Source organism: Capricornis sumatraensis, chromosome 3 (assembly GCF_032405125.1).
Source record: "Capricornis sumatraensis isolate serow.1 chromosome 3, serow.2, whole genome shotgun sequence".
Lineage (NCBI taxonomy): Eukaryota > Metazoa > Chordata > Mammalia > Artiodactyla > Bovidae > Capricornis > Capricornis sumatraensis.
In genome coordinates, this window is record NC_091071.1 from 70,376,164 (window position 1) to 70,392,977 (window position 16,814).

The window sequence follows — 16,814 nt, forward strand, 5'->3', positions numbered from 1 at the left end:
TGGAAGCCAACGGACTATATTGGTGAATTTGCCTACTTGCTGAAATGTATTTTTAATCTCCAAATCAATCAATGCTCACATGCTTTCATGGTCCCTTACAGACATGCAGAGAGGTGGAAACTGATACCCGAATGTGCATGCTCCCAGCTGAGGTTGAACAAAGTGACACTCTCTTTGCCTTCCTGTTCCAGCTCTCACACCATAAGCAAGTATCTTTTCCAAGGTGTACTTAAGTGCCATAATTTCTCCTTTTTTTGTGCTTTTGACTGGTGATTATACTGCTCAAAATAGCACCTAATCACAGTACTGAAGTCCTGTCGAGAGTTCCTAAGTGTAAGAAGGCTATGATGTGCCTGTTGGAACATATTTGTGTGTTAGTTTAGCTTCACTCAGGCATGAGTCACAGTGCTGGTGGCCTTGAGTTCAATGACACAAATACTGTATTTTAAATAATGTTTATACAAAGAAATACGGCATATAGGTAATTATTTGTAAGAAATATCTACAGTGGATCCTTCAGCCACAGAGGTTTGAACTACATAGATCCACTTACATCCAGATTTTTTTCAGTAGCAAATACAGCACTACTACACAATCCATGGTTTACTGAATCTGCATCAGTAGGACTATGGATACAGAGAACCCACTATAAAGTTATTGGTGGGTTTTTGACTGTATGGAGGGTTGGTGTCCCTAACCTCCATGTTCTTCAAGGGTCACCTGTATTAAATATAATGTTTTGAAAGAGAAACACATACAATGCAGGTTATATATTAATCAGTTGACAACAGTATTGTGACCAGAGGCTTGCAGGAGCCTAACCATGTATTTCTTCTAGGAGCAATGCTTCAAGATTTGCTGATTCAGCATTCACAGATGCCTCATAGAACTTAACTTTTGTGAATAATGAGAATCAAGTGCACTGAACACAAACAACATTTACATATAGTATCTAGAGACTCTCAGAACCACCGAAACCCCTCTGTAAACCTGACCTAGGGTCCCACATAACTCATGTTAAATAGCCCTAATATCCTGCCACAAACGCACATGGTTGATAAGTAGAATATTCTCTAGGATTGTGCTAACAATGTGGATGTAAGAATTACTGTTAACAAAGATGATCTGAATCCTTACTATGTGCAGGTCTTTTATTCTCAGAGGAAGTGAGTATAGATATGTATGTCTCTATCAATTTGGGGGTAATATTCATGTATTATATGTGGTTGTATTGATTATTCTTTATTAAATGAATCATTTAATATTCAGTATAAACAAAGGGTAAGAAAATTCAGAGACATGACCTGTTTATTACCCCCTCACCTTTCAGATCATTATTTCTTGCTGCTAGCATACACAATGAATATTAAGGAGCCATTCCTTGAGATTTGGGCTAAACATTAGCAGGAAGAATGGAACAGTTACAAATATTTTACAGCAGGATATGTAGCAACTTGTCTAACACCCTCTTTGCATGGATAAGTGCATCACTCATTTTTCAGAGAGCAAAGCAGAGTAATAGAAGGGGGTTTGGTTTCTTTCCTCCCTGCTGACTCCTTTTATTGTCCTCCTCTGTACGTTGGTGATAACTTCAAGAAAAAGTGGTATGTGTGCACTTCTTCCTGCGGACGTGGATGTGCACGTGAGCTAAGTTGCTTTAGTTGTGTTCAACTCTGCAACGCCATGGATGGAAGCCCACCAGGCTCCTCTGTCCATGGGATTCTCCAGGCAAGAAGACTGGCGTGGGTTGCCATGCCCTCCTCCAGGGGATCTTCCTGACCCAGGGATTGAACCTGCTTTCCTTACATCTCCTGCACTGGGAGGTGGGTTCTCTTCCACTAGCATCACCTGGGAAGCCCTTACATCTTCCCAGATGGATTTTTTCCCAAGCCTCATTGTTCTATAAACTTAAGCAGTAGTTCTGAGAATCAGGTAAAGGGGTCCGCATATGCCATGTGGCATGAGGATTATTTTGAACTGAAGACATATAAGTAACAAGAGTTGCAAGAAGAAGCTTTTCTGAACTCCCCTTATCTGCCTAAAAGCAAAGCCTCCAAAAATAATTCAACTGTCATAAATCCCTTCCCTGGGAGCTTTGCAATCAGAGAAGATTGATTCCCATCACCAGAGATGAGAAGTCAGCACTGGGATAAGAAATTGCCTAAATAGATACTGTCATATAAAACTGTTATACTTCTCATTTATTTTCCTAAAGGACCATTTATTTTTCCCAAAAGTCACTGATTGTCCCAGAAGTGTCCTTCTTCCTCTCTTCATCTCCTATTAAGATGGTATGGAAACCCCAAAATCTAACTGGCCCTTACAGTCACTTTTTTGGTGAACTTCTGTATGTATATGATTAAAATATGGGGTTTTTTTGTCTTGCTAATCTGTCAGTTCAAGTTGAATTCAGTCATCAAACACTGAACTTAAGAGGGTAGAGGAAAAAAATTTTTCCCCTGACACAGGATTGTAAAGGATTCCATGATGATGCTTCAAATCTCTTAACCCCAAATTCCTAAATGCCTCAGTCTCTATTCTAGACTTCCCAGGTAGTGGGTCAGATAAAGGAAACAAATACTGCCCACCTAGGATGATCCCTAGGGTGGGAACGTCTTGTGGTCCACAGTATTTTGGGTACAAACCTACTACTCACCTTGAGTCTCCCAGAACTGAAATGTGGAGGCAAAGATCTTGAGGCTGCTGTTATCCTGGCTCTTGTCTGGGCCAAGTTACCTGTGCAAAGAAGACAAAAAATTAAGGCAAAGGAAAAGTTAAAGAATAGTATGATAAGTGATTTTTCCCTTTGAGTCCCTGTATTTTTCAGAATGTTCTAAATGACATGCCCTGAACTTGAAACATTTGGAAAAATTTTGAAACTCAATGATATAAATTATAAGTAAAATATAATATTTATAAGCTATCATTTGTAATATAAATTAAATTTATATTAGTTTAAAAAGCAAATAAGAAAGCACAAAGTCTCACATTCACTTAACAAACTAGTGCTAAGTCACTCAGTCGTGTCTGATTCTTTTCGACCCATGGACTGTAGACTGCTTGGTTCCTCTGTCCATGGGATTCTCCAGGTAGGAATATCGGAGTGGGTTGCCATGGCCTCCTCCAGGGGATCTTCCCAACCCAGGGATCAAACTAGAGATTGAAGGGAATTACTATAACATAGGAGAACCATATATGAAAATCCTATAACTCATGTACTCAACAGTGAAAAACTGGAAGTTTTTCCTCTAAGATAAGGAACAAGACAAGAATGTCCGCTCTCACCACTTCTATTCAACACAATACTGGCAGCCCTAGCTAGGTCAGTTAGGCAAGAAATGGAAATTAAAGGCATCCAAATTGCAAAGTAAGAAGTACAATTATCTCCATTCACAGATGACATCATCTTACACATGTGAAGTTGAAAGTGAAAGTGAAGTCACTCAGTCGTGTCCGACTCTTTGTGACCCCATGGACTGTAGCCTACCAACCTCCTCTGTCTATGGGATTCTCCAGGCAAGAATACTGGAGTGGGTTGCCATTTCCTTCTCCAGGGGATCTTCCTGACCCAGGGATTGAGCCCGGGTTTCCAGCATTGGAGGCAAACGCTTTAACCTCTGAGCCACCAGTCATATACACGCACTAGCAAATGATTTCAAAGTTGTAGGATATACAATCAACATACAAAAAAATCATTATATACACTAACAATGAAAATCTGAAAAGGGAGTTAAGAAAACAGTTCCATTTACAATAGCATCAATAAGAATAAAAATAATTAGGAGTAAACTTAACCAAGGAGGTGAAAATTTATACACTGAAAACTATACAACACTCCTGAAAGAAACCAACAAAGGCACAAATAAATGGAAAGCTATTCCATTGTGAGGGAGAAAAAAATATACTTTTTCCTCTACCTGTTAGGGGAAGCACACTGATTGAAACCGCCCACCCTGGCCAGGCACCATAGTAACCATTTGCATGAGTTGTTTTATCCCAGGAGGTCCTGGTAAGGAACAGGGAACTAATAAGCCTCTACCAACCAGAAAAGTTTGAGAAAGGTCAAAAGGAGACACCACCTGTTTGCCCACCTCCCAGAATCCTTCTCTCTGCCATCCATCTTGGCTGAACAAGGCGTGCACCACCAGGAAGAACTCTGAGTCAAAATGATTGGCTAAGGACAACCCGGAAACTAATCCCATCACCATAAAACCCGAGACTGCAAGCCATGTGGCAGAGCTCTTCTCCTGGCTTCCCTTACCCTACTGCTCTCCACCCGGGTGCCCTTTCCCAATAAAATCTCTTGCTTTGTCAGCAGATGTGTCTCCTCGGACAATTCCTTTCTGAGTATTAGACAAGAGCCCAGTTTCGGGCCCTGGAAGGGGTCCCTTTTCCTACAACATACCCACCTTAGGTTCATTGGCTGGGGCCCTGCAAATTAGACTGACAGAGGATAGAGCAGCAAGAGAAAAACAATCAGAAGTTTACTAATGCATGCATTGCAAATACATATAGGATTTTTCAGTGATGAGTAATTCAAAGGGGTGGTTAGAACTTGGACTTATAACAAAAGAACAATAAATTGATAAAGAAGTGAAAGACAAAGGAAAAGAACTTTGAGTTCCAGGGGTGGGAAATTATGGTAAGGGTAGATACATAAGGAAGGGCTTCCCTGGTGGCTCAGTGGTAAAGAACCCACCTGCCAATGCAGGAGATGTGGGTTCTTTCTTTGGGTCAAGACGATACTCTGGAGAAGGAAATGGCAACCCACTCCATTCTTGCCTGGAAAATCCCATGGATTTTCCACGGACTGTGGTGGGCTACCGTCCACCACCACAACAAATATAAAAACAACAACAAATATATAGGGGAGCTATTATAAGATAAGGGCTAATTTATTATATAGATTCCTCTAGTGCTGTCTCTGAGTTGATAGGGTCTAGAGTTGTCTCTGGTGATTAACTTCTGCCTTTTTTGGTAGAGAGGAGAGGGGGCACATTTTTACAAATTTATGCCCTGCTTTTGGGCAAATGCAGGGAAGGCAGAGAACTTTTCTTATATCTGCTCCTTTTCAATTGCTTTCAGCTTAAAATAATCCTTATGCCAAACTGGCATATTTTGGGGTGACATATTCTGTTACCCTGCATTGTGTTCATGAATTAGAAGGCTTGAGTGAGTGAGTGAGTGAAATTGCTCAGTCGTGTCCGATTCTTTGCAACCCCGTGGACTGTAACCTACCAGGCTCCTCCGTCCATGGGATTTTCCAGGCAAGAATACTGGAGTGGGTTGCCATTTCCTTCTCCAGGGGATCTTCCCGACCTAGGGATTGAACCCGGGTCTCTCGCCTTGCAGGCAAACGCTTTAACCTCTGAGCCACCAAGAAAGCCCTTAGAAGGCTTACTATTGTTAAAATGTCCACACCACCCAAAGAGATCTACAAATTCAGTGCAATCCCCATCAAAATCTCAATGACAGTTTTGGACAAATAGAAAAAATCCTAAAATTCATATGGAACCCCAAAGGACTCCAAAACAATCTTCAGAAGGAAAAGAAAAAACTGAAGGCCTTATATGTCCTAATTTCAAAATACATTACAAAGCTATAGTAGTTGAAATAATCTGGCAAAACAATACTGACATGAAGATAAACATATAGACCGGTGGAACAGAACAGATAGCCCAGAAATAGACCCATGCACATATAGTCAAATAATCTTTGATATGGGTATTAAGACGACACAGTGGGGAAAGGATTATCTCTTCAACAAATGGTGCTGTGAATACTGGGCATTTACATGCAAAAGAATGAAACTGAAACCCTATATTATACCATACTTGAAGATCAACTCATAATAAAGACTTAAATGTAAGACCAGAAACTATATAAGCATAAGGGGAAAGCTTCATAACATTGGTCTTGACAATTATTTCTCAGGTAAGACCCCAAAAGCACCAGCAACAAAAGCAAAAATAGACAACTGGGCCTGTACATCAACAGGGGGAAAAAGATGGGAGAAAACCATCTATCTCGTAAGAGGTTAGTTTCCAAAATATATAAAGAACTCCTACAACTCAACTCTTTGTGACCCCATGGACTATATACTAGGCCAGAATACTGGAGTGGGCAGCCTTTCCCTTCGCCAGGGGATCTTCCCAACCCAGGGATTGAACCCAGGTGTCCCACATTGCAGGCAGATTCTTTACCAGCTGAGCCACAAGGGAAGCCCTACAACTCAGCAGCAAAAAATAAAATAAGCTGATTTTAAAAATGGGCAAAGAACTTGAATATACATGCCTGCAAAGATGACATACAAAGGGCCTGAAGGTATATGAAAAGATTCTTAGTATCACTAACAGGGCAATGTAAATCAAAGCCACAATGAGATAATACCTCATACTTGTTTGAGTGGAGATTATAAATGAAGAGGAATAAAATATCTCCCTTTGGCATACTGATTATTTTAAGTTGTTATTTTTGAGAAACATAGACACACATGAGGCTCTGAAAACTGAGCTGAAATTACCCTTTTGTAAGAAAACTTTACAAGAGGAATGAATCTCCATACATAAAGGTGTCTCCCTCTCTCTACCAGAAAGAGGATGACTACATAATTTTCAGGGCTGTTATGGGCACTAGATGAAATAATTCGTGAAAAGCATTATCAACCCTGCTCTGGTACAAGGAAAGTGCTCACTTCATGTTATGAACATTGATGATGATGATTTGCTATGAACAGTTCACACGGTCTCAGTAGAGGGCAAGAGAACAGGGACTTTCACTAATTTGCTACTGTGAACCCTGGTTTGTAAAAAAAAAAAAATTAATGAAAGATGAGAAAAAATGATACGGCAACTCCACTTTGAACATCCATCTCTTGGCCTCTCTGATTTCTACTGCTTTTTGCCTTTGAAGGGTCTGAGTGTCCTGCTGGAACTCTCCTCTCCGTTCCTCTCCACCTACCCTTCATCTCCTCTCTCATCCTTAGCCCCCCAAACTAAGAGATCTGTTTTACCTAAAATGTCATTTGATTCTGTAGCAAAACAAAAAGTTGTCAGTGGAAGGAAAAGCTGCAATTTGTGCATTTGCAAGACACTAAAGATTTCAAAGTTTTTAGCAAGTCTAGCACAAAGATGTCCAAATGTTTTCTCTGGCGATATCTTCAGAGGCTAAACTGTGATTAATAGCCCAGAAAGAATCCTTTGAAGCAGGATTGGTGACATCAAAGTCGTAATCCAGGGGTGGCAGGAGCTTTATAATGAGTGGGAAGCATTTTAACACATTTCAAAGGATTTACAGCATGAATAAACAATAGACCTCAGCAGATGTGCCACACACACCTTTCAGAAACATAACCTATAAGAAGTTTCCATTTTAATTTAAATGTAAATACAGTGTTCACACTTCTTTCAAATGTTAAGCATCCTCAGTGCTTCACCCCCCAGACAGTCTCTTTGGCTAAGGATGCCTCTCTGCTCCCGAGCACCCTCCTGTGACTCACTGACATATCAGAGAGGGAAAAAATGGAAGTCAGAGGCATTGGATGGAATTTATATCCTATGTGGGAACTGGGTTAGGAAAGAATCTAAAATGGAGCTTGCAATGATCCAAGATAATTTCTCTGCTTCCAACTTAAAGGGAAAGAGACAAGTGGTCTGAAGACAGGACTAAAACTTTTAAAAGATAGCAATTTCCTGCCTGCTTCAGAGGATTTTCAGCTCTTGGAAAGCAACCAGCACCCAGGATTTCAGTTGCCTCTTAAGAGTTGCCCGAGATGATGGGTTGCTGTTTTAAATAATCAGGCTTGAAATTTGACTTCCCTCTGCTGCCCCCTCTGGGTTTAAAGGATTGGTTGCAGGGTTCTGGTGGTGACTGCTGGTGGGCATTTGTTTAGGAAACTTTCCTGTTTTAATTTTCCATAACACAAGAAATAGGCTAATAAGCTAATACATGATTGCAAAGAAATGCTGAAAAGTAAAAGGCTGGTGTCAAATGCTGCCCAAAAGGAGTTGCAAAGAAAACATCAGCTCTTTGAACTGCTATGTTGTACCCCACAGTCAGCGTGGGTGAAAGTGAAAGTTGAAAGTTGCTCAGTCGTGTCCAGCCCTTTGTGACCTCATGGACTGTAAGCCTGCCAGATTTCTCTGTCCATGGAATTCTCCAGGTAAGAATACTGGAGCGGGTAGCCGTTTCCTTCTCCAGAGGATCTTCCTAACCCAGGGACTGAACCCAGGTCTACCGCATTGCAGGCAGATTCTTTACTGTCAAGCCACCAGGGAAGACCAGTTTGGATACTGAAAACCAAAATCATACCTTTCTGTCTAAATGAGAATGACCTTGTGCTATTACTGTCCCCATTAACATGAATGTCTTTTCCAGGAGTCTCCTGTCCAGACAAATGGTTTGATTGTTCATTACGAGAATTTCCCCAAAGACCAAGACCCATCAACTCTTTATGAAAAATGTCCATTGTTTAAACTCCATGGTTCTGTGAATCCCTTGTTTCAAATTCACATGTTGCTGTTTCCACCAATCATGGGCTGGTTATATTGTATGTGATCCTTGTTATTGCTGTTCAATCCCCTAGTCGTGTCTGACTGCGGCTCCATGGGCTGCAGCACACTAAGCCTCCCTGTCCCTCACCATCTCCCGAAGTTTGCCTAAGTTCATGTTCATTGCATCAGTGATGCCATCCAGCCCTTTGATCCTCTGACACCCTCTTCTTCTGCCCTCAATCTGTCCCAGCATCAGGGACTTTTCCAATAGTCAGCTGTTCACATCAGATGACCAAAATACTGGAGCTTCAGCATCAGTCTTTCCAGTGAATATTCAGGGTTGATTTCCCTTAAGATTGATTAGTTTGATCTCCTCGCTGTCTAAGAGACTTTCAGGAGTCTTCTCCAGCACCACAGTTTGAAGGCATCAATTCTTTGGTGCTCTGTCTTCTTTATGGTCTGACTCTCACAACCGTACATGACTACATGGAAAGACCATAGCCTTGACTGTATGGACCTTTGTCAGCGGAGTAATGTCTCTGCTTTTCAACATACTGTCTAGGTTTATCATAGCTTTCCTGCCTAGAAGCATCGCCTTCTGATTTCATGGCTGCAGTCACCATCTGCAGTGATTTTAGAGCCCAAGAAGAAGAAATTTGCCACTACTTTCACTTTTTCCCCTTCTATTTGCCATGAAGTAATGGGGCTGGATGCCATGATCTTAGTTTTTTTAATATTTAGTTTTAAGCTAGCTCTTTCACTCTCCTCCTTCACCCCTCATCAAGAACCTCTTTTGTTCCTCTTCACTTGCTCGTGTGATCCTTATGTAGTTCTAATTAAGCCCTCTTACTTAGAAAGACTCATCTTGAATCAAACTTGACCTCTCAACAAATTCTGACCCAGCCTTTCCTTCTCCAAGACACTGCCAAAGCTTTGAGTGATGGTGGTCTCCCTTCCTGCGGGGAGCAACGAACTCTACTTTGTCTAATTATAACAGGCAGGGTGAGTAATGTTTAGGGGGTCAGCTTGGGACAGACTTATGCAGGGGTGATACTTGGAGTAAATGAAATGTTCTCATTTTAGTTAATAGCACTATAACCAATAAAAATGCAAGGGGTTAAATTCAGTAGTTATATAAAACATACTAGAGTATTTGGTATGTTTTTTTTTAAAAAAAAAACACTTAGATAATGATCTATCCTATAAGTCTATATAACATGAATTTGTTTTAGATTTGATACACTGAGATAACTTAAAATAGTGACAAGAAAATGACACAGTTGTAGGCGGAGGAGAGAGAAAGGGTAATGTTGAATTTTGTTCTGCAGATTTCACTCTTTCTCCTGGCATTTATCTATGGCTTTGAGTGTTAATATCAATAAATGGACAAGGGGGAGGTGGAAGAGTTCCCAGTCTACTTAATCTCTCAAGAAAAGAACACAGATAATTTATGTGTACATGGAAGTGGCTGTAGTTCTGTGGAGGGAAGAAATAAAGAGATCAGCCTGTACTCTAAGCTGTTCTAATGAAGAAAGATACGCACATATAGCAAATGTTCTTTTCTGAACACACAACCTAGACTTCATCATGTATGTGGGAAATTTAATGCCCAAAGGGAACCTTTCCCCATTTCTGCATTCATTGGCATTTGTCTGGAAATTTAAGGAATTTCTGCACAATGAACACCTTTACACTATCTGCTTGAAGGAAGCCAAACCAAGGTTTCCACTGATTTTTTTTTTTTCCATTTAAAATGAGAACTACAGCTTTAAAGATTTGTGGCCCAGAGATTCTAAAATTGTATAGCTGAGGAAAAACTAATAACTCCTTCCCTCTTTAAGTTTGAAAACTCATAAACAGGATGTCATCTCAGCAAACAACTGCATCAAATCATCAGAACGTGTCAAGGAGGAAACCAGACTTCCCTTCAACTCAGTCTATAGTGGAGCTGAGGCTCCCTGCTTCCTGCATTTTACTGCCACATGGGTGGAAACTGCCAGTTCAGCCTATCTTAATAAAGATAGAGCTAGTTAAGAAAAGCCCTGGGTATTGTCTGCCTTCCCCACATGTTTCTCTTGGAGTTCGCTTGGAAATACCATGACTGCCAAGTGACATGACATGTGTTCACAAAAGTGCTGGAACCTAGACAGTTGATACCTATCCATGAAGACTTAACCCACTGAGAAAAACATGACATTCACAGACGCATACCTGCCAGTACCCACGTATGTAAGGATCATTTATTTCAGTCTCAGAGCAACATCCATATGCAGCAGAGTGGTTTTTAGTACAATAAAGCCTAGTCTTGGCCAGAAATGTAATTTAGCCAAAGGATATATTCAAAGTCCCATACACAGCTTTTCACATCCCTATTCCCACTTCTGAAGGTCAATGTGGCTTTAATGCTGTGTCTCTTCCCTATCCCAACAACCAGTTTTCCCTATTTCCTTGCCCCCACCCTGGAAATCTCCCCAGCAGACCTTCTCTATACTCCCACTGAAGCTCCCTTGTCTATGTTCTAAACCTTCATGTTACTGTTCTTCCCTGACAACTAATCCAGGTCCACTTTATTCATGGATGGATAAATGGTTTACTTCACATAGGTGAGATGTTTGCATACAAAGGGGAGCAGAATTTGTCATCCCAAAATATACTTCTCTAGCATAAGTATTATTTCAGGCTAATTATTTTATAGAAATAGTCATCATAGGAGAGACTCTGAAAACTGAGTAGAAATGACCCTTTTGTAAAGAACTTTGTAGGGAGAAAATATGGAAAAGGAAGACTTTATTAAGACATCATAAGTTACTGGTGGGATCATGGACAAAAGCTTAGCTAATTTTGCTCTTCCAGTGGCCTTATTTAGCTACTTATCCAACCATGTGGCCAAAGGTGGTTTGGATACAAGCCACTCTGGGATTTACATTTGTTAGTTACTACAGGGGGCAGAGTCTTGAGTAAAAACTCTTGTGGGTCATGTTGTTGCAATACAGAGAACCCACATTTCAGAGTCTAAGATTAAATGACAAGGCAAGAGAGAATAAACTGATTACTAAGTAATAAATAAAAATATTTTACATAATATAAAATAGGGATATATTTTTATATAATATTCTATTTTATATAATATAAAATAAGATAAAAAATCCCTCCCTAGAAGCTCTGCTCAACATAACTTATCTATTGATGGTGGGTCAGTTATAGATTTCTCTATGTAAAGCATAACATTATGTTTTCAATTAAGTCTGAGAAAGCCACCCAGTTTTTCAGAAAACAAGAAGCTGGTAACTTCACATTTTGCAGGATGATGACTGAGTGCTTGAAATAATAAGTGCTTATTTAGTTCTCCCCCTTTAGCCTGGAAGCAATGAAAAGAATGCTAGACTCATAGCTGAGAAACCTGAATTCTTATCCCAAGCCTACCTCTGACTTTAGATCATTTCTAGTCTCTGTGACTCAACAGTATGACACCTCAGATGAGAAGTTTGAGTAGATGAGCACACTCGTGTGTGCTGCAGCATTTTGCCATGGCACTCGTGGAACAAATCCTCTGTGCTATGCAGCTGAATCTAGATCGATGTCTGCTAACGTGGTATAAGAGGGGTAGACTCTTGAGAGATGGGACTACAAGGGATAGTGTAATGTTTACCTGGTACCAAAAAGAGATTGCATGACATCTGTGGTCAGGACATGTGAAAACTTTACCTAGGCTGTAAATCAGAGAGCTGGTCAGGGCAGTAAACAATATTGATCAAAAGCAACATGAGGGGAAAATTCACAAATGATACATCTGATAATGGACTATTATCCAAAATATACAAAGAACTCTTGAAATTCTACAATGAGAGAACAAACAACCTGATTTTAAAACGGGCCGAATACTTTAACAGAAACCTCACTAACGAAGATACACAAATGGCAAATAAGCATATGAAAAGATGCTCCACATTATATATCATCAGGGAAATGCAAATTAAAATGAGACACCATTATACACCTACTGCTGCTGCTGCTAAGTCACTTCAGTCGTGTCCGACTCTGTGCAACCCCAAAGACGGCAGCCCACCAGGCTCCCCCGTCCCTGGGATTCTCCAGGCAAGAACACTGGAGTGGGCTGTCACTTCCTTCTCCAATGCATGAAAATGAAAAGTGAAAGTGAAGTCGCTCAGTCATGTCTGACTCTTAGCAACCCCATGGACTGCAGCCTACCAGTCTCCTCCATCCACGGGACTCTCCAGGCAAGAGTACTGGAGTAGGGTGCCACTGCCTTCTCTGATACACCTACTAAAATAGCCAAAATCCAGAACACTGACATCACTAAATGCTGCCAAGGATGTAGAGCAACAGAGACTCTCATTCATTGCTTATGGGAATACAAAATGGGCAGCTACTTTGGAAGACAGTTTGGTGGCTTCTTACAAAAATAAATATACTCTTACATATGATCAGCAATTATGTTCCTTGGTATTTACCCAAAGAAGTTGAAAACATGTCCACACAGGAACTTATTGCCAAAAATTGGAAGTAACTAGGACGTCAGTTCAGTTCAGTTGCTCAGTCGTGTCCGACTCTTTGCGACCCCATGAATCGCAGCATGCCAGGCCTCCCTGTCCATCACCAACTCCTGGAGTTCACTCAGACGCACGTCTGTTGAGTCAGTGATGCCATACAGCCATCTCATCCTCTGTCGTTCCCTTCTCCTCCTGCCCCCAATCCCTCCCAGCCTCAGAGTCTTTTCCAATGAGTCAACTCTTCGCATGAGGTGGCCAAAGTACTGGAGTTTCAGCTTCAGCATCAGTCCTTCCAAAGAACACCCAGGACCAATTTCCTTTAGAATGGACTGGTTGGATCTCCTTGCAGTCCAAGGGACTCTCAAGAGTCTTCTCCAACACCACAGTTCAAAAGCATCAATTCTTCGGGGCTCAGCTTTCTTCACAGTCTAACTCTCACATCCATATATGACCACTGGAAAAACCATAGCCTTGACTAGATGGACCTTTGTTGGCAAAGTAATGTCTCTGCTTTTTAATATGCTGTCTAGGTTGGTCATAACTTTCCTTCCAAGGAGTAAGCAGTAGGTGACTGGAAAAAAGCAAATTGAGTTATATCTAAGACAACTGATTATTTAGTTCTTAAAAAAGAGCTATGAAATCATGAAAAGACATGGAAGAACTTTAAATCTATATTACTAAGTGAAAAAAGTCATCTGAAAAGGCTAGATATTATATTATTCCAAATGCAAAATGTATTATTGCAAATAGGAGAGGCAAAACTAAGCAGACAATAAAAAGATCATGGGTTCAGGGAAGAAATTAATATAGTAAGTGAACTGGAGTAAAAAAGGTTAAGTAGTGTTGGGTTTCCATTCAGGTCTGAAAGTCTATCGATGGTTGTGAAATAAATTGTAAGAGATTGCTGAGTTAGGGAAAACACAAAAGAACAAAACAAAGAGGATAAAACTAAAATCTACATGATGTATTATTTCCTAGCAACTTGGCAAGCAATAGAAGAGGGGAGGATGGTGATGATGGTGCATGTGTCTGTGTTCAGTAGACTCTTTGTGACCCCATGGGCTGTAGCCTGCCAGGCTTCTCTGTCCATCAGATTTCCCAGGCTAGAACACTGGAGTGGGTTGCCATTTCCTTCTCCATGGGATCTTCCCAACCCTGGGATCAAAACTGTGTCTCTGCATTGGCAGGCAGATACTTTATTGAGCTCCTGGGAAGCCCAGCTTAGATAAATAGAGGAAGCTTAAGTAATGATTTGACAGAGGCAAGTATATTTAATTTGCTAACTCTCTCTTCACAGCTGATCACAATGAGAAACTAACCCTGGCTGTCTCTGGGGTCTCTCTCCAGTTACTCCTTCACTTCCTTTGCCTTTTTTGGCGAAAGTGAGCTTATTCAGATTTCTAATTTGTATATCACTCTTCTTCATAACACATTAGAGAGGGGATCAGTTCAGTTCAGTCGCTCAGTCGTGTCCGACTCTTTGTGACCCCATGGATCGCAGCACGCCAGGCCTCCCTGTCCATCACCAACTCCCAGAGTTCACTCAGACTCATGTCCATCGAGTCAGTGATGCTATCCAGCCATCTCATCCTCTGTCGTCCCCTTCTCCTTCTGCCCCCAATCTCTCCCAGCATCAGGGTCGTTTCCAATGAGTCAACTCTTCACATGAGGTGGCCAAAGTACTGGAGCTTCAGCTTTAGCATCATTCCTTCCAAAGAAATCCCAGGGTTGATCTCCTTCAGAATGGACTAGTTGGATCTCCTTGCAGTCCAAGGGACTCTCAAGAGTCTTCTCCAGCACCACAGTTCAAAAGAATCAATTCTTTGGCGCTCAGCCTTCTTCACAGTCCAACTCTCACATCCATACATGACCACAGGAAAAACCATAGCCTTGACCAGATGGACCTTAGTTGGCAAAGTAATGTCTCTGCTTTTGAACATGCTATCTAGGTTGGTCATAACTTTTCTTCCAAGGAGTAAGCGTCTTTTAATTTCATGGCTGCAGTCACCATCTGCAGTGATTTTGGAGCCTAAAAAAATAAAGTCTGGCACTGTTTCTACTGTTTCCCCATTTATTTCCCATGAAGTGATGGGACCAGATGCCATGATCTTCATTTTCTGAATGTTGAGCTTTAAGCCAACTTTTTCACTCTCCTCTTTCACTTTCATCAAGAGGCTATTTAGCTCCTCTTCACTTTCTGCCATAAGGGTGGTGTCACCTGCATATCTGAGGTTATTGATATTTCTCCCGGCAATCTTGATTCCAGCTTGTGTTTCTTCCAGTCCAGTGTTTCTCATGATGTACTCTGCATAGAAGTTAAATAAGCAGAGTGACAATATACAGCCTTGAGGTACTCCTTTTCCTATTTGGAATCAGTCTGTTGTTCCATGTCCTGTTTTAACTGTTGCTTCCTGACCTGCATACAGATTTCTCAAGAGGCAGCTCAGGTGGTCTGGTATTCCCATCTCTTTTGGAATTTTCCACAGTTTATTGTGATCCACACAGTCAAAGTCTTTGGCATAATCAATAAAGCATAAATAGATTTTTTCTGGAACTCTCTTGCTTTTTCCATGATCCAGCGGATGTTGGCAATTTGATCTCTGGTTCCTCTGCCTTTTTTAAAACCAGCTTGAACATCAGGGAGTTCACGGTTCATGTATTGCTGAAGTCTGGCTTGGAGAATTTTGAGCATTACTTTACTAGCATGTGAGATGAGTGCAATTGTGCGGTAGTTTGAGCATTCTTTGGCATTGCCTTTCTTTGGAATTGGAATGAAAACTGACCTTTTCCAGTCCTGTGGCCACTGCTAAGTTTTCCTAATTTGCTGGCATATTGAGTGCAGCACTTTCACTGCATCATCTTTCAGGATTTGAAACAGCTCAACTGGAATTCCATCACCTCCACTAGCTTTGTTTGTAGTGATGCTTTCTAAGGCTCACTTGACTTCACATTCCAAGATGTCTGGTTCTAGATTAGTGATCACATCATCGTGATTATCTGGGTCTTGAAGATCTTTTTTGTACAGTTCTTCTGTGTATTCTTGCCACCTCTTCTTAATATCTTCTGCTTCTGTTAGGTCCATACCATTTCTGTCCTTTATCAAGCCCATCTTTGCATGAAATGTTCCCTTGGTATCTCTAATTTTCTTGAAGAGATCTCTAGTCTTTCCCATTCTGTTGTTTTCCTCTGCGGGGATAGAGGTATAATATTTTGCTCCCCCCAACGATGTTTTAAAAATGAAGTAATTCAAGGTGATAGGGACAGAGTAAAAGGAAGAAAGTAGGTGATTAAACTGAAAAAGTACAGGCTGCTGCTGCTAAGTCACTTCAGTCGTGTCCGACTCTGTGTGACCCCATAGATGGCAGCCCACCAGGCTCCCCCATCCCTGGGATTCTCCAGGCAAGAACACTGGAGTGGGTTGCCATTTCTTTCTCCAATGCATGAAAGTGAAAGGTGAAAGTGAAGTCGGTCAGTCGTGTCCGACTCTTAGCGACCCCGTGGACTGCAGCCTACCGGGCTCCTCCATCCATAGGATTTTCCAGGCAAGAGTACTGGAGTGGGGTGCCATTGCCTTTAAACTGAAGATCATCCCAGAAAGCAGGTTTGCTTAGCAATTAAACCATGTGACAGAAACAATGAAACAAGAGTGAATGAGATGCACATCCTGCCCAGTGAGCTCAGCAAGTGAATGATTCCTGGCACATGCTTCTCCGCATTTACTAGAAACAAAACTATAGGAAAAGGTGAAAGTGAAAGTGAAGTCGCTCAGTCGTGCCCGGCTCTTTGTGACCCCATGGACAGTGGCCTGCAC

General features: G+C 41.2%; 1 protein-coding gene across 1 annotated transcript in view; it reads right to left on the reverse strand.

The window, feature by feature from the left end:
• The window catches only part of MYO3B (myosin IIIB), a 421,280-nt gene that overhangs the window by 180,426 nt on the left and 224,040 nt on the right, over positions 1-16,814 (reverse strand). The window contains 1 exon segment of the mRNA XM_068968451.1: positions 2,657-2,736. Within this exon segment, the coding sequence (XP_068824552.1) occupies positions 2,657-2,736 (80 nt within the window).